This window comes from Danio rerio, chromosome 7 (genome assembly GCF_052040795.2).
Source record: "Danio rerio strain M-AB ecotype USA chromosome 7, GRCz13ab, whole genome shotgun sequence".
Taxonomy (NCBI): domain Eukaryota; kingdom Metazoa; phylum Chordata; class Actinopteri; order Cypriniformes; family Danionidae; genus Danio; species Danio rerio.
Window position 1 is genome coordinate 41,622,501 of NC_141027.1, and position 27,552 is coordinate 41,650,052.

Here is a 27,552-nt window from a genome sequence, read left to right on the forward strand (position 1 = left end):
TTATTCATCTATTTTAGATTTGGGCTATAGCAAGAGCAATGACGCAACCTTAAATGCACCTATAGCAATCCTGTACTGTCCTCTTAGAACACTGTCAAGGGAAATGCATAGGGCTGTGATATGTTGCACACATGTATTTATCTATTATTTGATTTTTAAATTGGTTGATTTTTAATTCATTATTTAGCTTAAATCAAACCTGTCTAGAAACATGTAAGACTGGCCTGAAGCAATAAAAAGTCTTTGCTTTTAAAAATACTGTATTAGTCAGTAATAATAACCAGTCAAGTATTATAAACAAGTAGGCTATGGGTTAGTCAATATTAAAATCCAACTTACAAGTTTACAGAAAAAAACTGAAATATTGTAATTACCTCAAATGAAGGTAACTTTTTCAAAGACATCTGAAGAAGTGTATTTCAATCATGTCAATTAGCAAAGGATTTTGAACAATGTTGATGATCCTTTCGTGTTTCTTTTTAATGTATTGTTAAATATCTTCAATATCTCACAAGTATCTCACAAATGTTGTATTTTGTAAAACCAACAAACATTTTTAAAATAAACATTTAGATCTAGCCGTAAGAGCCTGATACGCAGTCAGTCTGTCTGTTTTTGGTGACATTTTCCTGTTTTTATTTCCTGCATATTGGAAACAAATTAACAAATCAGGTGTTTAAACTGTAGACGTTTGGAAACAGTGTTACAAAAACTAAAGATGAGTAAAAATATAAAACTTATTTATTATTTAGTTAGACCTATGAGGTTGACAGTAAACATTTTGTGACGGCTAAGCTTCTAGCCTTTAAAAACAATAAAAATACTTAATCGCAATAATTTCATAAACTTGTAAAAGAATCAGGCCATTGAAAACCCCCAAAAAATTATAACATGTACTAAGTCTGCTACAGATCATTGACTGTAAAACATTTATTGTGATTTAAGTGAAATTAAGTTATACATTTTAAACTTAAATTAGCAGGTTGGAGAAATTAATAAACGATAGTGCTTAAAAATGAGACTAGTTTAAAAAAATCGTGCTAACACGTAATTTATAGGCTGATTTATACTTTTGTGTTGAGTGATCGGTGTGACTCACGGTCATGCATTTATACTTCTGCGTTCTATTTTTGTTTCTCTGGAATAATACTTTCAAAACACTAGCGGGCAGTAGGTTTTTATGTTCCTCTGTGTCGAGTTTCTTCGCAGGTATTTTGTTTTTTCTGAATGCTAAAAGTAGCTAAAACTTGCTCATTCAGAGACAGGAACTGGCAGACTTTAATCATCAAGGAGAGCGCGAAGTCTGCGTGTGCTTGAAGGCTGATTTATACTTCAGCGTCAAGCGCACACGTATGGTTTGGTGCAGCCTACGCCCTTGCTGCTGCCGTCGGAGTTCCTGACGCGCACCTCTCAAAAAATCTAACTACACTTTACAACAACACATAGCGCAAGCTCTGTGATTGGTCGGCTTGGTACCGCTGACGAGTTTGGGCAGGACAAAGAGCCGAGTGAGTCCCTTAGAGCGAGTGTTGGAGTCCTGTGAAGGAGCTCTATATGAAAAGTTATGTTTTAAGTTTACCTTATGATTAAAGTTGCACGTCCGCTGGTTCCTGCCTTAAAATGAGCGAGTTAGAGCTACTTGTACATTAAGGAAGCATTCAGAAAAAACAAAACACCAGCTAAGAAACTCGACACAGAGGAACATAACTCACTGCCCGCTAGCTTTTCAGAAGTGTTATAGGAGAAGGAACACAAACAGCGTGCAGAAGTATAAATGCACGGCAACACGCATGGCATGCGCCGTGGGTCACGCCAGTCACTTGACGCAGAAGTATAAACCAGGCTTGACGCAGAATTATAAATCAGCCTTTACAACCTATAAACGCGTTTGTTACACACGTTTTGGCCCCAACGGCCTTCCATAATGTACTCACATCAGCCGACACCAGCACGTGTGCGTAAAACGTCATTGTTTACGATTTCAGTTACAGGAAGTTTAACTAAAGGTGATCGGATCTGTTAAACAGAAAGAAAAGCAAGTTAACTTTACATTCTTGTTTTAGAGTAAAGAATAATGTGTGATTGGTTGAGTTCTATGTTTAAGAAGTCTTTTTTAATGTATTGACTTTTGAAGACGATCGAAGAAGATCATGAGGTCAGATCAGGACTCGTACCGTCGAGATCCTCCAACATTTTAAAGTTCGTTCACTTGATCATATAGTTTATCAAGTGGTTAAGTCAAGGCTTCAGCAGAATGAGGTGTCCACACGGCAGACATCTGATCGCCGGCATCAGCGCATTTAACGGAATAAGACCTAATCGGTCTGCTCTTCTGCTGCCGAGAGTTTCACACAGGGTGTTCAGAGGTAATGTTACGTACTTGGTATAACTTATATGTTTGAAAGTTCACTGATGTTGAACTTGATCATGTTTTTTAACATACTCGTCCACCATTGTCTTTATTTCAGAGTTGAGCACTTCAGCTCAAGCTCTACAGTATGATGTGAAAAGATCCGACATGGCCAAGTCTGGCAATAGGAAGTTATTCTTCGACACTCATGCAATGGTCCAGCTGCTCGAGGAAAGCGGTACGATTTGTTGCTCATGTTTCTAAAACATTCTGGTTCATTTCTAGGCCAGTGACTCATCATCTTGCTCTGTGTCCTTGCAGGTTTCATGACCCAGCAGGCAGAGGTCATAGTCAAAATGATGGTAAATATCACTAACTCAAACATGGATATTATGTACAGTGACATGGCTACCAAGACACAGCAGGTGAGATTTTCATTGGCTTTTGAGCTGTTTTGATTGTTTGCATAGACTAAAGAACTATGAGCATCAACTATTGATTTCACCATGATCTGAAAATCAAATATTTAATCAGAGACATGCCCAGCCCAAAAAACAGACAGCTCAGTTACTGTACATTGGGTTTTGTAAGAGAGAAAACATAACAGACAGCTTAGAAGCATGTACGCACACACACAATGGCTAGTAATTCTGGTGAAATAAGGTTTTGGGATGAGAATTCATAGATAGAGGTGATTTGATTCTTTAATAGAGGTGTTTAAGTCATGGCTAAAGTTGAGATTTACCAAAGTTGAGTGAGATGTGATGTTTCATGTACACACTCATCTGTTATTGTTCATACAGCTTTCCTCATATAGGTGGTCAAACTGATTGCTTGACTAATTGTGTTTTACAGGAAATCATGTTGCAGAAAGTCATGTCTCATATTGCTGCTGTGAAAAAGGACATGATCATTCTGGAGAAGAGTGAATTCTCTGCACTACTGGCGGAGAATGAGGTGAGAACTTTGATGATCATGTGTGTTTAATAGCCTAATGTCACCATCACTCACTGACACTTGTACATACTGTAGGTGAAAATCAGTTTTCTGTATTCTGTATGTATACATATTACATACTTTGTGCTAATAAAGGATTTGATCATGATATTAATAATAGACATAATAAAAATATTTTTGGGTCCCACTACTGTGTTCATAATGTATTGCAGAACGCTTCTTAAGGTGGGATGCGGGTAACGTTAGGGACAGGTTTGGTGGTATAGATGTGTTTAAGGTTGGATTAAGGTGTAAGGTATGGTCAACTGTGTATTTAAAAATGTAATTACAGAAATTTATTACAAACAGTTGAAGTCAGAATTATTAGCCCCCCTGAATTACCCCCCCCCCCATTTTTATTTATTTCAGCAATTTCTTTTTAATGGCGAGAGGAACGATGATTTGTTCTGTAGACTATCAAACAAAATATATAGCTTAAAGGGTCTAATAATTTTGACCTTACATTGGTGTTTTAAAAATTAAAAACTGCTTTTATTCTAGCCAAAATAAATCTAATAAAACTCTCTCCAGAAGAAAAAAATATTATCAGACATACTGTGAAAATTCCATTGCTTTTTTAAACATAATTTGAGATATATTTAAAAAAGAAAAGAAAAAATAATAATATGGGTTTAATAATTCTACTGTGTAATAACATGCAGGTAAGTACAATGTAAAACATGTATTTACACAATAAGTACATTTTAACAAAATAGTAATTTCAGTGTAAGTACATCGTTAAGGTCACCTAATCTAAAGTGTGACCTAATATTGTTGTGTGGCTTACTTTCTTTAAATAACTAAAACATTTGATAAGCACATTTATTTGGAATGGAAAGTGTTTCTAACATTATAGATGTCTTTTTATCAGTTTAATGCTTACTTATTAAAAGTATTTATAACATAAAATACAGACCACAAGCTTTTAAATGATAGTGTGTACAAATGTATGCATGTGTATATATGTATATATTTTACTAAATATATTTAAATAGTCTTTTTAAAATTAAATAATCAGCAAATAAAATAAACAGATCACATCAATAACTTCATTGTTATTATTATTCGTAATAATAATAGTAGTAGTAATATAATTGGGCATATTGATGGGAATGGGTGTAAGGGAAGGGGAATAGGAAAAAAATATGTTTAAAGAAGTGAAAATCTCTCTCTTTATATAGGTAAACATGTACATACAATTTTCATTTTGTTGTATTTTTTTTGTTAATTAATATGTACATTTTGCACATTCTTTTTATGTGTACCACTGACTAAGTAAATTATAGATTAATTACAATTCAGTTGACCTAACAGTATTGTGCATTCACCCAGTAAAGAGTTCTGATATATGTTACTTCTTTTACAGAAAATCAAGGTTGAGCTGTTACAGCTTAGGATACAACTCGCAGTAAGTTGATTGAACAATTCTGATTTATTTTCAAAAGAAAGGTTTCATTTAGTAAAAGGAAAGTTTTAGCATCTATTTATTGCTCTAGTCATTGTAGTTTTAAATTTTGATTCTGTGCTATAGGATGTAATAAACAAAAGGCGAGCAGATATCATTTTGGATCTGAACATAGAAAAAAGCCGTGTAAAGGAGATGGTAAGTATATATAAAATCATCTTTGTAATTTGGATCTTCACCATGCCTTGAAACTAAAGATTTGTTATTTATTTGAGGTGTGCACTGTGCAGTTTAGAATTGCATACGTGATGAAGCGAATGTGTTTGCTCTTTGCTCTTTTAGTGGGCAGACTTTAACAGAAAACTTATTGGGACCAGGAATGAACTGTTGGAAATGGTAAGATGTGCCAATGTTTATGACAAAAAATGTCGTTTTGATTTTTATCTTTTCACTCTGAAACTTTTTAAAACCAGAGTTTCTTTCTTAGAATTCTGAGCAGGATCGTCATGTGACACAGACCAACATGAAAATCGACACAGAAGTGGCTGGCCTGAAGACCATGCTGGAGGCACACAAACTGGACACTATCAAATATCTTGCAGGTAAAAATGTCAACATCAGGAATAAGGCTGAAAATTAAAACTGATCTTTATTATGTAATTAAGCACCAATATATCTTGTATAAACAGTATATTTTGCATGCTGTCAAAGTAGACATTTGCCGAAAAACAATAAATCGTAATAATGAATATGTTAAAAATGATTTTCTTTCTTGGGTTTATTTGTCTTGTTTCTAGTCGAAAGATTGTATTGTTTTAAGAAATAATACGCAAAATAATCTTACATTAAAAGGAAAAACAAGATTATTTTTCATGCCTTCATGTAATGCCTTTTTGTAATTTTACCTGTTAAAGTGACTTTTTTGTAGCTTAGGTCAATATCATGATAAACCGTCTACCATGATAAAAGCTTGAGGAATTAGTCGCTAGAAAACTTTATACTGTCATAAGCCAAAGCTTTGTGTCTAAAATAACGTGTTTAAAGTATTCACGTTTGAACACATTTTGTTTCTCCTGACAGGAAATGAAATATTTAGGCTTAGTACATGAATTATCATGAGCGTTAAATGTAATGTTGGGATAGTGCATGGCTAGTTTTGCTAATAAAACAAATACTTCATGTTTTCACTAGAGTGGAAAGTGTTATTAGGTTATCTGAAATTTTACTGAAGTGTTTGACTTGAGATTTTTCCACCATTTGTCTCAGCAAGTAAGGGCTCAAGCACCTGTACTCACCCGTAAAATGTCCTTGTTCCAGTAATCATACAGAAACAAGGTCACGATGAGCTTTTTCCTGAAAATTGTTTATGAAGTAATTCAAAGTACAAGTCAGTAAGTTAAATGCTTGTTTCAGTGTTTATTAGCACTAATGAATTGTTGTTGTGCTTTTTGTAGGTTCTGTGTTCACATGTCTCACAGTTATACTTGGATTCTATCGGATATGGATGTGAACATCAGAAGACTTTATTCTTCCTGACAAAACATCTCATCAACCTTGGTTCATTAGAAGAGCTGTGGTATTCATCGTTATTATGTTGGAGCAAATATCTGTTCATGCTTTATTGTGATGTCAAGTTTAATTAAAAAAAACAAACATGTTATGGACAAAAACACTTGAAAATATTTTGGGATTCAAGCAGCTACATACACAATCAATTGGCTTTGTAGTCAATTATGGTTATGCATCAGATCATTTCACATGCAATAAAATGATGTTGCTTAAATACACTGCATATCGAATCAAGAACACGAGAGATCACTTTTTTAAATAAATAATTACATAGTAAATACTTAGGCATAATAGCGCTTCATTTGTGCTTTGTTGGTGTGTACTGTTTTTACTCGACATGTGCTCGCTTCTGGGTTATTAAGCTGAAGACACAATGGTTCCAGCTCATCAAGAAGTTTTTAAGATTCAGGCCTTCATGGTCAGTGTAAAAGATGCTGAATTGGTCTCCTTGTGCTCCACTCCAATCTGCAAAAGACATATGGCTGCGTCCGAAACCGCATACTTCCATACTACATAGTACGCCAAAATCAGTATGCAAGCCGAGTAGTATGTCCGAATTCATAGAATTCGAAAATCAGTATGCGAGAAGTACCAGGATGACTTGCTACTTCCAGCGAGATTCCGGAGTGCGGATCCCATGCATGCTGCGCTATCCCATGATGCCCCGCGAGCGAATTCATGAATGGAAGTAAAGGACATCCGTCCATGTACCCATCCTTCTGCCTTTGAAGGATATTCCTGATCATCAGTTTCCAGTCATTGCTGAGGTGTGTGATTCCTATTTTTCTCCACATGCTGCCCTCCAGTCTGTAAAAGACAAAGCAGGACTAACAGAGCTCTACATGCTTGCTGAGCTCCAGCAATGCACAAGCTTGTTTCCCTTCAGTGGGAACTATGACATGTGTCTACCGACACTTTGGGAGCTTGCTATATGACCAATCACTCTAAAGAGTAATAAAATAGACCAATGAATGCCTATGAGTTGGCAGAGCCTAGATCTGCAGGTGCTGGTGATTAATCATTACTAGAGTATATAACCAGCAAACGTGGAGCGAGCCGAGCGAGTCTTCACTTCAGAGCTTCAAGAGAAACTGAAGAGAACCTTCTACTAAGCTGTCTTCCAGAAAGAAAGCAGTAATACAGGGTCACAGTGGGGGCTCATGCGTCGCTTTCAGGCCTGTAGACTCCTCACTCCACAGTGCGATCCATCTAAGTTTCAAGTGAGTGTGGTGGTGCATCCCCTGGTATGACGGCTCTCTCACTTTATGACACTATGGACCAGGGGCCTCATGTACAAAGACTTGCATTGAATTAATACTAAAACATTGCGTACGGACAAAGCTGTAAATGTGCGTTCGCAGGAAAAAAAAATCAAAAGTTTGAAACACTGTGTACGCAAAATCCCACACATATTCTCTTTGTACATCCAAATTAACATGAAACTGAGCGCACATGCACGAGCACAAAACCCTTTCCTGCCTCCTCCCCCTAATAAACATGGTAATGACTCCACTTTGGCAAAACCAAACGAAAAAGCAATGGCAAAATCAAGCAAGAAGAGGAACTTCACAAAATATGAATTGGAGGTGCACCTATCAGAGGAAGACCAGAAAAAAACGGTTATTTGAAAGTTTGTCCTCCGAAATGAATAATAATTTAAAAAAAAAAAAAAAATAGAGTGGGAGAGTTTAGCTGAAGTGGTTATCCCTGTGGCGTCTGAACATTGCACTGTGAATTAATTAAAAAAAGAAATGGTCAGATGTAAAGGTGCAAGTTAAGAGGAGAACAGTGGCGCACCGTCAAAGTGTGGACAGAACAGGCGGAGGAACAGGGGATGCTGAACTAACACCCTTTGAGGAGAGAGTTGCCTCAATTGTGGGTGACTCTTGTCTGAAGTAGTATCCATGTCTGTGGGAGGCACAGATGTATTAGAGGAGCACTTTGTTGGGGCGGTATAAGCAGCACCCCTACGCTCTTATCAAGGCAGCACCACCGGCATTTCAGCTGCTCAATCGCACATTCTACAACTGACCACGTGCGAGAGTGGGCATCATTGTGCGCTCTTGGTCAGTTTGTGGGTTGTTGAGGGCGATTAACAGCCACGTCTTTAATGGGTAACCATGGTCTCCTGAAATACAGTTAAATAATTACGCTCAATAAAATAAAATTAAAAAACTTAGCTGGAATAAAATCTTTAAATACATCACTCAACATATAAACACCCATCTTGCACCCTGGAACCTTGGAGGCTTTGGATTCGACCACTGACAATGTCCTCTAATAAGGCCAACACTGCTGTTGCCATAGACTAAGGGTTGTATACATTTGCAAATGCTTTTATATGTTTTAAATTGCGTAATTGGTAAAAAAAAAACAAAAAGTATTGTGTCAATTATCCTCTTTTATCAATTATAAATTTATAGCAATGTTTTTCAAGTGTTGGTGCGATACTTTGTAGTGTAAAATTTAAATCGTTAGTAAATCCAAACTTGAGCATGAAACCTGGTGTACGCAGCATTGATACATGAGGCCCCAGATATCCATCGCTGCATTGAAGGGGGGAATTACATGCTGCGATGCAGTCCGTACCCGCTTCTGTCCTTAGGTGTTGGGAATGAGGTCTTGGACCTGCAATCTGACATGGTGGGCATGCCATCCCGGTTGCTTCGGTGGTGGGACTGGAGATGGCTTGTCCCCCAGTTTCACGCTGGACAGACTAGACAGGAAGTCCGTAGGAGTCAAGAAGAGGATCAAAGCCTCCAAGCAATGGCCTCATTGGTGGTCAGGTAACACCACCTCTGGTTAAACCTGGCTGATACTGCTTGTGCAACGTTAACAAATCTTGCTTTCTTAACATGGCCATATCCCAGGCAGGCCTATTTACAGACACAGTTTTTTATAGGCCTATTAGTGTCCTACCTATGATATCAACGTTTTTTGAAAAACTGGTGGTTAAACAAATTGTTTACCATTTAAATAATAGTTATTTTAAATTAAATCCAAGTCAATTCAGTTTTAGGGTAAATTATTCAACAGAAACTGCTACTTGTTATTTTATTGATACGGTAAAGGCATTCATGAATAAAGGTGGAGTGGTAGGAGCAGTGTTTCTTGACTTACAGAAAGCATTTGACACCATAAATCTGTTGCGTAAATTATTACATTTTAATTTGTCCGCAAAGGTGTTATGGAAAGAAGTATAGTATGCTATTGTATGGAAACAGCACCAGCAGCAATCGCAAAGGCCTACATAGGATTGTGCGAACTGCTGGACGCGTAGTAGGAGGTGAGCTTCCCTCCCTCCAGGACATCTACACCAGGCGGTGCATGAGGAAAGCCAAGAGAATCATCAGCGACTCCAACCATCCAAGCCATAGACTTTTCTCTCTGTAACCCTCAGGCAGACAGTTCCGCAGCGTCCGGTCACGCACCAGCCGACTGAAGGAAAGTTTCTTCCCTCAGACTGTCAGGCTGATGAACACTTAACACACCCCACACAAACTATTCCATACCCCTCACTGCATACCATCAATATGTAGCATGCACTGCAATTTAACCAATCCAAACTTAAACAATACTGCCTACAGCTATGGGTACATCTATTCATTGTACATATTGCTGTCAACAAACATGTTTTACATTGGGGGGGGGTATTTTTCACTGTCTGTATTTTGCACTGGCGACAAAGTAGCGCAGTAGGTAGTGCTGTCGCCTCACAGCGAGAAGGTTGCTGGTTCGAGCCTTTGCTGGGTCCGTTGGCGTTTCTGTGTGGAGTTTGCATGTTCTCCCTGCGTTTGCATGGGTTTCCTCTGGGTGCTCTGGTTTCCCCCACAGTCCAAAGACATGCGGTACAGGTGAATTGGGTAGGCTAAATTGTCCGTAGTGTATGAGTGTGTGTATGTGTGTGTGGTTGTTTCCCAGAGATGGGTTGCAGCCGTAAGGGCATCAGCTGCATAAAAACTTGCTGGATAAATGGACGGTTCATTCCGCTGTGGCGACCCCAGATTAATAAACGGACCAAACCGACAAGAAAGTAAATGAATGAATGACTTTAACTGAGCACATTTTCTTGAGACACATGCCCTAATAAGTGGGGTCTATCGATCCCTGTGCTGAATTTTAAGTACTTTGAAAATCCATTGACAATCTGTTGTGTGTAAGTGCCTTGAGCTGTTCTGGCATTCAGTTAACACTTACAGTACAAGCATTTGCAATATATGTGAACGTAACACACAAGATTGTAGACAGAGTTGGATAAAAAGTTTCTTCATGTTGAAAACAAGAGAAAACTTAAACTTTATATTGTGGTTTTTGAGTCGACAAAACTCACAGTCAAAATGATGTTTTGCAGATTAATAAAAAATATTTTAGTACCTTTTGGATGTGTCTGTGTCGTTGTTATGAAGTCCAGACAGTGAGTATCTCTCCAGAACACTAGACGGCGGTGTGAGGACCTGAAATCCGAGGCACTGAACGTCGAAGAAGAGCGTGTCCTGTTCCGGAACCTCACGTGGGAGTTGACATGTAATTTGCAGCTCTGTTTTGGTATGTTATATTTTGTTGTAACTTTTAAGAACAAGTTAAAAATTTCAACAATTAATAGCAGAGATTCTAGTTATTAAATTAATTATCCTTCTGTCAACAAACGTTGGTTTTAGAGTCGATTTGAACTGTTCCAGTGTAAACTCTCAGCTGATCTTACTCTTAAGAGTCCGCCTGCTGCCTGGTTTACACACATATACAACAGTCAACCTGTATATTTTAATCAGTGTGATTCCGTAGTGTGAATGTCTGCGTCAGTACGTTATCAAACAATGTTTGTAATGACACATTCGAGCTACTTTTCTACTTCAACAACAGTTGAATATTAGATGATGTGCATAAATGATGTTTGCTTCAAGTGAGAGAAGATGACGGACGCGTTCAGCAGCAGCAGTGAGGCGGTTCTCCAGCGCTCGGTCACTTCAACACACAGTTTCCACCCTTCTGGAGACCTTCTGCTGCTCTACCAGACACCCGAGACCTGTCGTTTCATCACTAGCAATCACTTCAAGAAGGTAAGATGACATTGGAAGTCATCATCTGTCATGTTTACTCAAAGCAGTCAATGGGGTATCAATACAGTATGTCCTGTTTTTATCACAGGTGGCCTTACAGTTTCCAGATGAACTGCTGCCTGATGCCGTCCGGGTATCTGCTGAAATAGAGGATAAAACCAAAGCCAAGACTTACATTTTAGGGGATACATCCTATGGCAGGTGAGAACACTGTTGTTTCATTTAAATTAAAATATTGTACTATGTATTAACATAAATGCATCATATATACGCTTGATGAATAATCCGAGATGTTTGGACTAAGATGCTGAATAAGTAAGTTTTCCATTGTTTTGACATGTTCCAGAAAAAAATTTGATTTCAATAAAAAAAAAATCAGTAATCAATCATTTTGATTTCTTGTCCAGTGCTTCCTACAGGTTTGAAATATATTTTCGGTGTTGGCCAGATTAAAACACACCTTTTTACCCACAGCACATAAATAAAGAACTATATGTGACAAACAAAACATCATTTTATTTTTAAACATAAACATTTTTAACTTTCTTTTCAATGGGTTAAAGTAAAAAAAAAAAAAGTCTGTTGAAATAAATGTAAAAAACTCCACTCTTTCTCTTTTGTACTATTCAGGAGCCATGTGCACCCACTGACAGGTCAAATCTGCTTCCCTCTGTCTCTCATTAAAGTTCAGATTGTTTAATTGACATCACATTTTGTACAGTATTGCCAAAGCATTTTAGGAATGCTTTAGGAATAAAAACATCTCTAAAAATGATAATACTTACAATAATAAAACGTGTAGATTATTTAAATAAGACAAATGAGTTGATTAGCCATTTCTAATGGTGTACAAATATTTTGCAGCCAATTTAGATTAATTTGGTCCTCTTCGAGTATTTAGTCAAGTTTTTCGGAGTCATTTAGATTAAAGAATTAATTATTTAATGTCTCTCTCATAGCTCTGCGTATAAAATTAACGACAGCTTAGAAAACAAAAGCAAAACCAAATTCTGGACATTTTAGTAGATTTAGAAACCTCTGCCGGGCGGAAAAAGGTGGGGGAGTGGGAGTGTTGACAGGTCTCGCGCACACAAAATAATGATAAGGGTTAAATAGATTTCCCACTACTTAATCGCTTGCGAACGTTTGTTTATATTGGGCCGATACAAAAAGTGTAAAAGGATGAGATAATAATTGTAAAATAAAAATCTTTTTCTAATCATGACAATATGCGTTTTCCATTTATCAATTTATATTGTACCATTATGATATAAGAAAATTGTTATAAAAAATTATGTGTGTCTATACAAGCAGAATTCTGACATCTAGACCTGCTTATTTGCTTTCAGCTGTTGTGTGGATGAAGTAGCAGCAGAACATGTGGGAGCAGACTGTATAGTGCATTATGGGTCATCTTGTCTCAGCCCATGCAGACGACTACCGCTTCTGTACGTGTTTGGGAAAAGACCCATTGATGTCCATCAGTGTGCGTCATCCTTTAAAGAGCTTTACCCGAATCTCCAAAGCCATATCATAGTACTGTTTGACGTCACTTACTCACATGCTATAGGTAATATTCACCATTCAATCCGTCCTAATGTTTAGTGACATTCATTGTAACCGATAATTCACCCCAAAATGAGATTGTCATGATTTACTCATACTTCACTTGTTCCAAACCTGTTTGCTTTTTTATTCTGTTAAAAACAATGGAAGCTATACTGGAGAATGTTGGACACAAGACTTCTTTTGTTCCTGCTTTGGATGTCAAGGGCTGCTTGTTTAAACATTCTTCAGAATTTCTTATTTTGTGTTGAAAAGAAAGACATTCATGAAAGTTTATAATCAAAAGAGTGTGCAATGATGAGTTGGGATTATAGTTGATCAGCACCACAGTTCAGAACATGTGTATTTGGTGTACACTGCAAAGTTGAACCCTAAAATAGATTGAAAGGTTTTCGTTCATGGGTTTTTAAGACCTGTGACTGTTTAAGATTTAAGCAAACTTGAACCTCAGGTTATAAAGGTATTTACACCTAAATTAATTGTATTTAATTATTTATACAATGAATACTCTACACTAATACAGTGCTATTTTATATATTATTGTTGTTGAATTTCTTTACCTCAATACTATTAGATTTAGAGGCACAGAAAACCAAAAAATTTGCCACAGCCATATCACCAGCCCAAGACCATTTACTCACTGAAGCTAAGCAGAGCTGAGCCTGGTCAGTACCTGGTTGGGAGACCACATGGAAAAACTAGTTTTCTGTTGGAAGTGGTGTTAGAGAGGCCAGCAGGGGGCGCTCAACTTGTGGTCTGTAAGTTTTAATGCCCCAGTAAAAGTGAAGGAGACGCTACACTGTTAGTGAGCACAGTCTTTCAGATGAGACGTAAACTGAGGTCCTGGCTCTCTGTGGTTAATAAAAATGAGTGTAACCCCAGTGTCCCTCATTCGGCTCTTACCCATCATGACTTGCTAATCATCCCCATCCACTGAATTGGCTCTATTACTGTCTCTTCACTCCACCAATAGCTGGTGTGTGGTAAGCACACTGGCACTGTTGTCCTGTGGCTGCCGTCGCATCATCCCAGTGGATTCTGCACACTGGTGGTGGTAAGAGACTCCCCTCATGATGGTGAAGCGCTTTAGGTGTACGGCCATACACAATAAATGTGTTATTTGAATACACATTAACAAAATTATTTGTATCTATTCATTGGTCTTGTATTTTATGCAGATATTACTACAAAGTAATAACAATCAATATAAACTCATGAATTAATTCCAAATAGAGTGTCATCTTGTGAAATTATGTTTATATTGCAATAAATATCGTAGACAAAATAAATATCGCTATGTCAGTTGTTGCCCAATATCGTGCAGCCCTTATAGTAAGCCTCCAGGAGCAGAATTGGACATAGTTTAAGTTCATTTATTTATATAGCACATTTAAAAACAGTTACAAGACTGACCAAAGTGCTGTACATAAGACAAAGTAAAAATAAAATGACAGAAAATAAAAAAATAAAGCAAGAGAAACGACTAAAAAAATAAAAAAAGTAACAGTTGAAAGGAATATAAAATAATAATAAAAAGCCAAGCTAAATAGGTACGTTTTTAGGAATTCAAAAATAATCCCTGATTCATTGCATTTGTGAATTAATTTAAATCATCTCTCTCCTCAGATGATCTCAGAACACTTTTGTGTGACGTCTACCCTAATGTTGTGGTGTCTCGTCTGAAAACGGATCATTCCTGTGGTGCTGAACTCATACAGGACAGCTGTGTGGACTTGCAGTCAAACGATGATGGAGTCATTTTTAAATTTGGCAGACAATTCAGAATAAAAGAAGGACAAACTGTTAATGATTACAGCATCTTTTACATTGGCCAGGAAGGCCTGACGCTTACAAACTTCATGATGAGCTGGAACAATTGTGTCTTTAGCTCATTCAACCCAGAGACAAGCACGGGTCGAGTGGAATCGGTTCAAATCAACAAAGCACTGATGAAGCGCTATTATGCCATTGAGCGGGCCAAAGATGCCAGTGTGGTGGGCATTTTGGTGGGCACCCTGGGTGTTGCCAACTATCTGATTATCATCGAACAGCTGAAAGACACTATTCAAAGAGCAGGCAAGAAGAGCTATATGTTTGCCATGGGAAAGATCAATGTTCCCAAGCTTGCGAACTTCCTGGAAATTGATATTTACGTGTTAGTTGCGTGTCCAGAAAACTCCCTGCTGGACTCAAGTGAATTCTACAGGCCTGTGGTGACTCCGTTTGAGATGGAGCTGGCTTGTAATAAGCACAGAGAGTGGACTGGAGAATATGTCACAGACTTCAGAGAGTTACTGCCTGGTATGTCAGCATTTTTTTTTAAAAATCATGTAAAACATTGAGCTATTTTTAATTTTATTTGAATAGCGCTTTACACAATAATTATTTTACCAAACATTATTATTATTGTTATTATATTTATATTATTAAGATGTTAAGTCTGTGGTCTCGCATCACAGTTTGGGTGCAAACGCTCAATCAGATGCAAAAAAACAAACAAGAAATACTATTGTATGCTTGAATTATGATGTAATAGTAGAAACCTGGGTGACACTGTTGCTCAGTGGCAAGCACTGTCGCCTCACAGCAAAAAGGGCAATGGTTCGAATTCCGGCTGGGTCAGTTTTCGTTTCTGTGTGGAGTTTGCATGTTCTACCTGTGTTGGCGTGGGTTTCCTCTGGGTACTCCAGTTTTCCCCTTAGTCTAAACATGCGGTACAGGTGAATTGAATAAACTAAATTGGCAGTAGTGTATGAGTGTGTATGGATGTTTCCCAGTACTGGGTTGCAGTTGCAAGAGCATCCACTCATCCACTATCTAAAACATAAGATAAGTTAACAGTTCATTCTGCTGTGTCGAACCCTGATGAATAAAAGAACTAAGCTAAAAGAAAATGAAAGAATGATTTGTGAAAATTTTGATTGTTATTTAAATATTTTTTTTTTAATGAACCTTCCTAATCTCAAAGAGTCAGGCAGAAGTTGTTTTATAAATTAGAGTCTAGGATGCAGTATGTCCAGAGACTGTAGTGAAAACCACAAGATGGTTAAAAAAATGCATACTAGTTTTGTACTTTAACTTATTTTAGGGATTTATTAATTTTTCAACTTTTTTTAGGTTACTATTAGTATTTTAATTTAATGTTGTAAGTCTGCTTTATTCATGGATCCCAAAAGTCATGGGTGTTCTGGAAAGTCTTAAGTCGTAGATTATCAGGGATTTATGTTCGTCACTGTAAATTCTAGTTTCCATTTATCCAAATGACATTTTACACTACCATTTTTAAAATCGCATTCTAGGCCAAGGCTATTTTACAGTTCTGTTTAATTTTATTTTATTTAACAGTTAAGTCAAATGCAGTTATCAGTTAACAAATGCAGTTATTATTATGTACCTGTTAACTAAGGCTTACATGTCAGCAGTGGTGTAAAGTAACAAACTACAAATACTCAAACTACTGTAATTGAGTAGTTTTTTTTTTAGGAATTGTAATTTACTAAGTAGTTTTTAAAAGGTGTACTTTTACTTTACCTTGAGTATATCTTTAGTGCAGTATCTGTACTTTTCATTCATTCATTTTCTTTACGGCTTAGTCCCTTTATCAATCAGTGGTCACAACAGCGGAATGAACCGCCAACTTAACCAGCATATTTTTTACGCAGTGGATGCCCTTCCTGCTACAACACTGGGAAACACAGATTCACTAATCACTACAGCCAATTTTGTTTATTCAATTCACCTATAGTGCATGATTGGACTGTGGGGAAACCGAACACCTAGAGGAAACCCACATGAACACGGGCAGAACATGCAAACTCCACACAGAAATGCCAACTGACCCAGCTGGGGCTCAAACCAGTGACCTTCTTGCTATGAGGCGATTGTGCTACCCCCTGTGCCACAATGCTGCCCATTGGTACTTTTACTAAACTATTTTCCTTCAAACTAAAACACTGCTTTATTTTTTCTTGTCTGGGGATTGACTAAAGTAGAATAATCAGTCCTGCGATTCCTGTCTAATCAAATTGCGCATAGAAACTAAATTTCATCATACTGAAATGAGCCTTATAAATTCAGCTAACCACTTGTAAGCATTAAAAGTGTCCAAGAAGATGTCCAAAATCTTTACATGCAATGATCGAGAGACCTCACTGATGAGAAGATGAAGGGTGTATGATGACTGAAATTGCCAAATGGCCTTAAATAATGACTAAATGCACAACGGAATGTTGCGTTTTTACAAACACTCACATTGCATGTAAACATCAAATTGCATCACAAATTGCATGTAAACTCTTTTACTGTGTTGTACTCACTACTCGAATACTTTTAAAAGGGTTACTTTTTACTCTTTCTTTGAGTAATAATTACAACAGATACTTTTACTCTACTTGCACTATATACTTTTGGCAAGTAATGGTACTCGAGTATGATTTTTTAGTACTCTTTCCACCTCTGCATGCCAGGATAACATACAATTTAGGAGTTTTGGCTTCAATATAACCACTTCAAAGGATCTTTGTTAGTGCTGCAAAATGATATTTGTTTTTTCAAAATGATAACCTGTTTTTCCTTTGATTAAAAGTCATGGATATTTAGTGTTCTAGTCAGTAAAAGTCAAGGAATTTGATATTTGGCTTGGAGCGTGAAACCTGTTAATTAATTTAAGATGAAATTAAAATTGAAGCAAGCAAGAAAAAAAGAGAGGTTTGGATCTGAAAATGCTTTTAGTGATGCCAGTGTGCAAATATGATATTCTTATTGAAATCTAATAAGAACCTAATTTTACAGGTGGAAGCAGTCATGTGGGCTTTCCTGAACCCAGTCAGTCTGCCACTGAGGAGGAGACCACAGACGTGTCTCTCATCACAGGAGCTCTACGAAGCTGTTCCACCAACTCATCTGAGATGATGCATAACTCAGAGACATCTTCGCTTGTCCTCAGGAATCAGACTCTCACTGTGGCCAATACTAACGCTGCGGGTACAGAGATCTGTTGAAGTTGTGCAGTTTTACAAAATGTCTGATTTATGTAAATTCTAATCATGATCTATTTTGCAGCATCTTTTCTGGCAGGCCGCAGCTGGCAGGGACTGGAGCCAAAATTAGGGCAGACCCCGGTGGTTAAAGCTGTAAAGGGACAGAGAGGCATTGCAATCGCTTACGAAGAGGAGGGTAATGAGGACGCTTCAACACAACAAAAATTATAACACTCGTTTACTGTTGGACAGTCACAGGAATCATCAAAAGATTACTTTACATGTATTGATATAGTAATAAAACATCTATTGGGGGCATGTTTTATATTCCCTTGATAAGGCCAAGTACTTACTGCTCTAAAAACATGAATCAAGGTAAATAAATATCTTCTTTTTTGTGCTATATTATACCAATATGGTAGCCAAACTGTGGAGCAATTAAGCAATTAAATGAGAAAAATATAAACGTGATCTTGTTTGTAATGAAGACAAAAGATTGAGCTTTATACTTTGAAGTCATCAAAAACATGTTATGAGGTACTGTACAGCAGCAAATCTCTAGTGTAAATGTAGTAACAATAAAGGGAAAGTTCTACCTAGAATTAGCTGTTAATTTACTGACCCTCAGGAAATGATGAGGGTCTTATTTCCTCAATAGAGCATTACTGATGATTTCAGCCATTATTAGTTTTTTGATATTCTTTAAAATTCTAGACAGTCGCTATCAACAGCTGTCGTAAATGTCCTCAGGAACATTTGTCAAGGTTTAAGCTTGTTATTTGTTTCAGTTTCGTGCGTGGACTAATCATTTCTCTAAATCATAATTATCTACATTTACTTTTGTCGTTTCCTTTCTTTTGTGACTATTATAATGCTGTTAACCATTCATTTCAATTATGTAAATCACCAAAGAGTTTTAGCTAAAAATATTATTTAATATTCTACTGAAGAGAAAAAAAACACACTTGATGGCCTGAGGGTGAGTAAATAAACTATTTAAAGGGCACCTATAATGAAAAGTAACTTTTGTAACTGTGTAGCTTGTTTGTGTCCACTGTCGTATTTGAGTGATATAAACCCAATAAATCTCTTTTTTATTTCCTGATGTTAAAATAAGACCCACATCCTAGTGATTTTTAAGGCCCAACGTAACGTAGGAGTGTGGTTTTCCCCACCCACTTAATTGATTGACAGGCACCATGTTTTTAGAATAACATGTAGTACACACATCCACAGAACTTTTTTGCAAATAAACTGGAATTAAAATATGTTACAACTCTTTGGGATTTTTTAATTATAAGATCAAAAAGTTTTTTTTTGAACGGAGCATGGTTGTAATAAATACAGTAAAATTGATATCTAATTCTTATTCACCACAGCCACAGAGTGTCAGTAAACTCTCACATACAGTAAGTGTGTTTGTGTGTGTTTTATACTGCAAACGGCATTTGTGTGAGACTCATCATTTCAAAACAGCTTGAATAAACAGCAGTCAGTGACAGACTCGGATGAACCTGAAATACAGTTCATCAGTCAAAAATACCAAGTGCGTGTGTGTGTGTGTGTGTGTACTGCAAACAGCATTTGTGTAAGACTCATCATTTCCGAAAGGCTTGAATAAATTCCACCACAAATACATGAAATAAACTTACTTGGTATTTTTGACTAATGAGCTGTTTTTCAGCTTCATCCAAGTCTGTCTCTGTCACTGACTGCTGTTTATTTGATGTGATGCATGATGGTGGGCGGGGAGAAGCAGCTCATTTGCATTTAAAGCCACAGGCTACAAAAACAGCTACAAAGAACTCAGACATCAAAATGGGGAGATTGTGGAGGCCATAATAATCTGATGGGTGTTTTGAGCTGAAACTTTACAGACACATTCCGGAGACACCAAAGGCTTGTCTTACATCTTGTAAAAAGGGGTAAAAAAGATGCCCTTTAAAGTTTAAAGCGAAACATTTCATTTGTGGGTGAACTATTTTTTTTTTGTAAAAATTACATCTCAAAATCCTGCTATATTTCATCAGCAAATTTAAGCACAAATAAGTGTCAGATAAATTATTTATTCACTCTGCGGATGTGTGTGGATCTCCATTAAGTGGTTCAACAAAGGATGATGGGAATATGCCTATTTTCCCATTGCATTGACCTTCAAGCCACTCGTCATTGACTGAAAATTAAACAAAAAGCAGAAAATCATCTGAAGAATACCATCATAGTTTACAGTATATTTTATGTGCATATTAATGGATTGCAAACATTGTGGTTTCATGTCCTACCTTTAGAAAGAACTGTGATGACGTTTCCTTGCTTGAACTCAAGATCCTCTGGGGTTGAAGACTCATAAGAGTAAAGAGCCACAACCTTTGCATGGGATGCACTTTTACCCTTTTAAAAGCAGGGACAGGGGTTTCATTTCTTATTTTAATAGTACTATTGTTTGTAATTCAGTAAGCTGATAGAGTAAATATATTGGTCAAATATGAAAACTGCATTTAGTTGTTTTCTATACATTGAAATGTGTCCTGTTCAAGTTTTTTAGAGCAAAAACACCGACCATTACATTTTTAGCTGACAATAGACACAATGTCAACGATACGCATGCATACTTCAAAATTAAAATTCTCTATTAAAGGATCAAAATGCAGCACCAAAACACCACTTGTAATACACTGTCCTTTAAAACACAAGGTTTTACCTATTTTTCCACAAGACTAATATGCTGAATGTCAATGAAAGATTATTTTGACTTTTTAATTGGAAGTTTTTTTGTTGCTTAAGTAATTTAAGTTATTTGAAAGACACCTCCATGTTATGCATGTCCTTCGTGCCATTTGTAAATTTAACTAAAATGGAGTTTCTCATCTTTGATCCATATATAAAGTGTGGTCTTTTTATAGTCCTTACCTCTGTCACTGAACACCACAAGGTAAGACGGCCATCCTTCGCGCTGTTCCACACAGCCTCCATTTCAGAGTCCTCTATAATCACTCTTTCTGCAGAGCCTTCCTTAGCATACCTGAAAGGTACATCAAGTCCTGTTTCTGATACACTGCTGAAATTTTGTTGTAGTGACTGTTTTTCTTGATTGTTAAAACACTACCCAGGATTTAAAGTAAAACATTTTAATAGAGCACGTCCATTTCCCTTAACTAAAAACTCTATTGCCCGACTTTGACACATTTGCTGAACTTTTACAACAAATTCATACATCTCTCTGTCATTTAGAAAGCAATAGCATTCAATACTGATCTCTCATATCAGCACAGTTTAATTAGCACACAATGAAACCCTAGCCCTATAGGGCATAGGGATGAGCCCTTCCAAACACAGTGTGTGAATCCAAACATCCCTGTGCAATGTATCATGGGGGTCTGAAGAGTCTATTAGTGGTATCCTTACAAATCTTTCATTGTGAAGGGCCTTTCAAAGTGGCCAGAACCTTCGATGGATTGATATGTAGGATTAAGACAGCCTTCAATACTGTAATTTCTGCCAATACATCTCGGGGTGCACAAATTTAATTGGGAAAACTTGCAGTCCGTGGGTCATAAAGACCAAAACAAAGACATTCTGACACGAAACACATTTTCATAGAGAATAATTGACTTTAGCATTGTTTTACAGAAAAAAAGTACTGTATGTTCACTTAGCATGTTAACTTAAGTGTTTCTTAAACATCTCCAAACATATTATGGTATTTTTATGCTTTAGAAGAGTTTGGGAAAATTGTGGTACAAGTTATGAATTAAGCAGTAAAGAAAACATTTAATATTTACCGTAAAGTCAGTGTTGATGCAGGAAGCTTCAGTTTAGAGCTTATCATCTGAAGAATGACTCCATATGGTTGACCATGTGCAATAGCGATTGCTATGGTGAACTGAAAGTGCACTTTTACAACACAGCCGGAAAATTCCCTTGTGTTAACAGTCTGTGGGGAATACAGATGAGAAAAAGGCCTATTATTAACAATAATAATCTATTCATGGTGACACTAACAAATAGATGATACTGTAAGATTGTTTCTTGATAGGTTACACAATGGTTAATTGTTTTGTTGGCTGATAACAGTTTACTGTTGTTAGGCAGTGAGTTTGAGTTTAAATGGAATACTGAACCTTTGCATTCACAGTCTTCAGGCCTTCTGGAGCCACTGGTCTACTAGGTGCTGCTCTTCTTGGTGGAGCAGGTATATCATCATTTTCATTTAATGCTTCAGTCTGTAACAGGCCACATTTACATTCCTCAATAATTTAGAACAAAATGTAACTTAATGTGAAAAAGCAATAGTTTTTAAGAGGACAGAATGAGCTGACGTGGACCTATACAGAAAGCAATGCAAGAGATTGCAAGTGTATGTAATGTGCCATTCAAGTGGAAATGTAATAAGGAATGCCAGGTTGTAGAGTTGTACATCATCATGGTTTACTTTATGTAACAAAAATATTCAGTTACACATTACACAGTATATCATTCATCATACCTGACTATGAGGTTTAAGTTTTCCAGGTGCACTTAAAATGCATCAAAAGTGGTTTTAAATATAAATCTGCACAAATGTCTGTGTGGTTGCATTGTGGCATTTCATCCCAAAATTTCGCCACCCATGTACTGATTAATTGTTCAGAAAGTCATTACTTTACCTCGACTGGTTTTGATGTCATTGTAACAATATCCAAGGGTTCAAGAAAGTTATACGGCACTAGACCTCGCTGGGGGAAAAAAAAAACGTATAAAGAAAAAGGGACAATAATACCTCTGCTAATATTAGCATGCCAGTGGAATATTGTCTTGTTAATGAATAGTGAAGGAGCTTGCATCTTTTACACAAGTCATCAGTTCCTTTTATCCCTGCTCATCATTTTCTGTTCTCATAATATTGATAAAACATTTCCCTAAGCTACCAAAAATGTACCTTTTCATTGAAAACAACTGATGCCCAGTTGTCAGTTCCTCTATGAAGAACAAAGACGATGTTGCCAGGCAACACAGCCAGCTCCTCTTTAGTCTCTGGAACAAACTCATACAGAACAGTGTGTGGCTCTCCTTCCAGCACCCTGATGATCATCACATGTACAGATGGACAAAACTATACAGAATCTCCACACACACACATCCCAAACATGTTCATGCTCTGCAGGGTTAAAGGCGAATATGCTTTAAACAATCTACTTTCCTGTTAACTAGCCTTACCGTAGCACTTCTGGAACTTTCGGAATAGATGGAACATTGTCTATCTAAACAACAGAGAATAAATAAAGGAAAATGTCGTCGTCATTATTTTTGCTATCATTTGTAAAGCACTAGGAACTAAACAAAATGCTAACACATACTAAAACAACAATAGAAACCAGGATAGCAAAACGATAATTTAAGCTAGAAACATGATAGCATGTGATACATCATAATAAATTTTATTATGATGCTAAGTTATGCTAATGGTAACGCATTTGAAACATGCTAATCTATGCTAGCAACTTCTTAATTTGTGTGAATGTGATTCTTATGCAAGAAGGATGCTATCAAAGATTTACTTCATTCGCAAAATGTCAATTAATGCTAAAATGTTTAACATGCTAACAAATTTCCTGTATATGCTCAAACATATTTGCTATGTGGTAACAATTGTATGCTAATTAGTGAAATCAAAATTCTAAACTTGCAAGAAACATGCTGGCAACATAGTAATTCAAGTTAGAAACATACGCAACATGCTAGTTTGCCATTAGTTAGCCATTATTTGCCATGTTAGAAACATGTTAGCAAAACTTAACTAGCAACATAACAACAAAAACATAAAACCAATAATGTACTGTAATTCATGCTATTATGGCCCTCCTCTACATTAATTCATGCTGACAACGTGAAACATACTAATAAAATTTTACAAACAGGTTAGCGGCTTGTTAACCTAATCTATTATCTCCAATTAATGCTAACAAAATGTTATAAACATGCTAAAACACATTACTAACACATAACATGTTACTTGACTGACTACACAACATTACTTACTTGAGGCTGAAGTGGAGCAAAACCAGAAAACTCATCTGCAGGTACAACAGAAGCTACAACCTATGAAAAATAGAATTTTAATCAGTTTTGTACATGAGTTTCAGCCATTGCACACTCTAATAATGTGATAATGGGGATAGTAGGCACCTTAGCTTTTCCAAGATAATCCCTTTTCTCCAGCTCTGCCACATATTTCTTATTAGGTTTAAACAGCAGCCCTGCTCGAACCTCTACCAGAGGAAACAGCTTATGTTTCTGAAATGGAGAAATCACATAGAAAAAAAGCTTATCAATTTTAAAACAATGTATTTAGACAACCACAGCACACCATTTCTGCTGTTTTACACAATGTTCATCAGTGATTTACCTTCTTTGAATAATTTAATCATTCAATATTTTTTTTTTTATTATTCATTTGTTCATTCCAATTCTTGCTTTATCTATTTTTAAACCCAGGTTAAAAATGTAGGCCTATATTTTTGACTTGGATTGTAAACATTAACGAAGTCCCAATGCACTGCATGTTAGTAATTTTTTGTTGCTATATAACCTCACTGTTTAATTGCTTTTACTGTGTTTTCTGGTGTTTCCTTGACTCATACTTTCACAATTTACTTTGTCTGTAAAATGCGTACAAAGAATGATGTTCATTTTACTAGAAGGATGACTTATGTAAGGATATCGGAGTATAAATCATCTGTCTCGTGAATTTTGACCTTTCTGAAACTTACACAACTTCCCTCAAAATCTAACCAGAACCTCTGATTGTGAAACAAACCAAACATAACCACTTTTTAGACAAGTTACGAAAGAACAAGCTTTCGTTGCCTCATATAACAACCAAAACGTTTGAGATGAACCACAGAGTATTAGGTCAACATATAATTCAATGACTTTCAGGGCCAACTTGTAAATTAAAACAGGAATTTAATTTATGAGTCCTAGCAACTGATAATCATGTTTATGATAATGAAAGTTAAGCAGATACAGACCAGAATGGCATCCAGCGCATGATCAATATGGCTGAACTTGGCATCTGCTCTCAAGCTCAGAGCAGTGAGAAGGTTCTCTTGAGCTTTTTCCCATTTTCCCAACTGCGCCTGTGCCAGTCCAATGTTGTGCAGCACCTTAATATTACACAAGACAAAAAGACTGCTTTAGAGAATGAACTGAGGTGACTGTTAATGTCAGATGTTGCAATATAGGAGAAAACTCTTGTGAAAAACCATCAAGTCAGAAATGGAGACGTGTAAAATGTCACTCACATCACAACTATTAATAAGTCAGTAAAGTTGAAAAAATATCTGGACTTGCCTCACAAGCATAAAGTTTATATCTCAGCCCCAGAGGTGTGTAATCAATTAGTTGATTCCCTCGTAACTGCTTAAATGCTTGTTGGAAATCCAGAAGAGACTCTTCAAACCTGGAGAGAAGGTTAGGATCATCAGTTTATTAAAAGTGGAATGAGATATTTTGTGATCGGCTCTTAAAGCGGCGGTCCACTACTATATCACATTTTAAACTTTAATTGATGTGTAATGTAGCTGTGTGAACATAAACAACATCTCTGACTGTAATACGCTCAATGCAAAGAGAGACATTGGCTTTTACAGAGTTAGCTTAGCAAAGCCGACATTGAACAAAATTTGAGGACTACAAAAAATAAAAATAAAATCCAGGTTAGTGAGATCACAAATGCTTCAGGTTACATGCATTTACCCTGCAGAGCGAATGGGCGTGGCCAGAGGCGCTGTATGTTACAGCAAAAAGAGATAAAATGCCATCCAATAACTGCAATTTTCACAGAGCATCTTCTGTTACTGTATTTAAGCTTCCAAAGGACACGGCACAAGGAATTCCAGAAAATTATGAAAATATATAGCTCTAGCATTTGACAAAGGAGAACTTCCTGAATCTCTCCCAGTTCAGTGCTGGTTCGGCTAAAAACCAACCAGCAGCTCCAACCATAATCAAAGAAGCTGTGGTTTGAGAGCCACAACCTGTAAGTGTTTTTATTTGAGAAAACTGATCTATTACATGCACAGTTTTAAGCGTTAACATTATGTTGTAGTGAGGATGTAAACCGCTAACAATTTAGCTACAAATTCATATTTCTCCATCAAATCTCTGTAAACAGTCACAATCTTTTGCAGCGCTACAGTGTAACTCCATGTGGACGCTTTCCCTGTGTTCTACATCTGAAATAACAAACTTGCAAAAAATATGCAAATGTTTCATATTAATTACACACATGCTTATTCTGAATATATGTGAAAGACACTTGTTAGATTTTATTTTAGAGAGCAGGCGTAAGGTTCTGCTGTGTCCTCTTCATTTTCTGTTTGATTCAGGCTCAAACTGATTTGGCTCTGACCGACAGTATTTACAAAGCAGAGACACAGCGTGCAGTATTAAAGGCGTGATGCTTTTCCTGGTTTGCAAATTATGCACATTATGTTAGCTGACCAATCAGAGCCTCTTGAGGGCGGGCATTTTCATGTTAGCTGAGTATTAGCGTATAATTAAGATATATGAAAAATAATGTGATTTTCTACAAATCAAGCATGATCACACATTGCTTTGCTTCTTATAAACACATCCAAGCCTTAAAAATACACTCTAGACCACTCTTTTAAGTACCTTGAGCCATCAGAACAGCATAAAACGTTTACTTAATAGGATGGTTCACCAAATTTAAATTTAAATTCTCGTCATTTACTCACGCTCAAGTGATTCCAAACTTCTGTTGTACACAAAAAAAGATGTTCTGAAGAAACCGATAGGCATATCCATAGTAAAATAGTATGGAAGTCAATGGCTGATTTTTTTTCAACTGTCTTCAGTTTATCTTCCTTTGTGTTTAATAGAAACATTTGGGTGAACTGTCCTTTAAAGTGTCATGACAAGAGGTAATGATCTTACTTTTCCTTTTTATAAAATGTAACTCCTCTCTGAAAAAAGGCCACGGCCAGGTGTTCATCTTTGCCAATGCTTCCATCAAAAGCCTGCAGGTGTGAAACAGAAATACATTTCCCATAAAGAATAAAACTACTTTTACTTCCTTTTTACAGCCACAAATATTTTAGACTTTCAAAATACAATTCAAACATCAAGTAGTATAAAACATTGATTCAGCCATACAAGAGTACCTTTTCAGCTTCATCTAAGTCACTGTTGTTCAGACAAAGACAGCCGATGTTGAAAGCGATCTTGGAGTTTTTCTCCTCGATACTGAGGAATATCCTGAGAGCAGCGTCTGGGTCTCTTTGCTCCACACAAGCCACGGCCTCATCCCACTGGCGAAGGGTGCTTACGAAGGACATGCTCCCTCAAAACACGGTGAGCAGTGAACACATGAATGCTGCTCGTCTCTGTTGTGAACTGAGCAGAGGCAGTCTGAAAGAGAACAACCCCCAGCCTCTGCTCTGAGAGAGGAAGTGATCAGCTTCACTTGCTTCTGGATTTGCATTTGCCAGTTGAGTAAGTCCACATTTGTGGAGTTATTGTCCCTGTTATATCTTCGATTTTAAAGCCATGATTAACTGATTTTAGACTTCTGCCTAAATTTAAACCCTTTGTGGGAAATCAGATGTTTGTAACAGATCATGCAGC

The 27,552-nt window shown here is 36.8% G+C and overlaps 4 protein-coding genes across 5 annotated transcripts in view; 3 read left to right on the plus strand and 1 right to left on the minus strand.

Moving 5' to 3' along the window:
• Positions 1-595, plus strand: part of rgs9bp (regulator of G protein signaling 9 binding protein) — an 8,661-nt gene extending 8,066 nt beyond the window's left edge. Inside the window, exon 3 of the mRNA NM_001327915.1 lies at positions 1-595. This exon is cut by the window's left edge and continues 727 nt beyond it. The gene's annotated coding sequence lies outside the window, so the exon portion shown is untranslated.
• Positions 596-1,965: 1,370 nt separating this feature from the next.
• Positions 1,966-6,600, plus strand: mcur1 (mitochondrial calcium uniporter regulator 1). The gene is made up of 9 exons (NM_001351801.1): positions 1,966-2,366; positions 2,469-2,588; positions 2,672-2,775; positions 3,206-3,307; positions 4,713-4,754; positions 4,878-4,949; positions 5,094-5,147; positions 5,239-5,353; positions 6,206-6,600. The coding sequence occupies exons 1-9, from the start codon at positions 2,255-2,257 to the stop codon at positions 6,259-6,261; spliced, it is 777 nt and encodes a 258-aa protein (NP_001338730.1). The 5' UTR covers positions 1,966-2,254; the 3' UTR covers positions 6,262-6,600.
• Positions 6,601-10,830: 4,230 nt separating this feature from the next.
• dph2 (diphthamide biosynthesis 2) lies at positions 10,831-18,521 on the plus strand. Its single transcript, NM_001089397.1, is given in 7 exon segments — positions 10,831-10,865; positions 11,222-11,377; positions 11,466-11,578; positions 12,727-12,947; positions 14,570-15,244; positions 17,735-17,926; positions 18,005-18,521. Coding segments are annotated over 6 exon segments (1,497 nt in total). The 5' UTR covers positions 10,831-10,865; positions 11,222-11,230; the 3' UTR covers positions 18,154-18,521.
• On the minus strand, positions 18,144-27,338 carry ncf2 (neutrophil cytosolic factor 2). Of its 2 annotated transcripts, XR_015494838.1 has the most exons (15): positions 27,090-27,338; positions 26,863-26,945; positions 25,255-25,363; positions 24,933-25,067; positions 24,088-24,195; positions 23,941-24,000; positions 23,119-23,162; positions 22,841-22,982; positions 22,569-22,637; positions 22,044-22,145; positions 21,705-21,856; positions 20,833-20,944; positions 20,205-20,313; positions 19,878-20,095; positions 18,144-18,929 (listed from the first exon to the last, which is right to left on the minus strand). XR_015494838.1 is itself a non-coding variant. In NM_001110462.1 (14 exon segments), coding segments are annotated over 14 exon segments (1,503 nt in total). In that variant the 5' UTR covers positions 27,264-27,305; the 3' UTR covers positions 19,189-19,991.
• Positions 27,339-27,552: the final 214 nt, after the last annotated feature.

Bases quoted from the DNA above. Each gene is read 5' to 3' on its own strand.
- mcur1 (NM_001351801.1), top strand. From the start codon at position 2,255: ATGAGGTGTCCACACGGCAGACATCTGATCGCCGGCATCAGCGCATTT. The intron at 4,950-5,093 runs GTAAGTATATAT...TTGCTCTTTTAG, and splicing joins AAAGCCGTGTAAAGGAGATG to TGGGCAGACTTTAACAGAAA. The intron at 5,354-6,205 runs GTAAAAATGTCA...TGCTTTTTGTAG, and splicing joins CACTATCAAATATCTTGCAG to GTTCTGTGTTCACATGTCTC.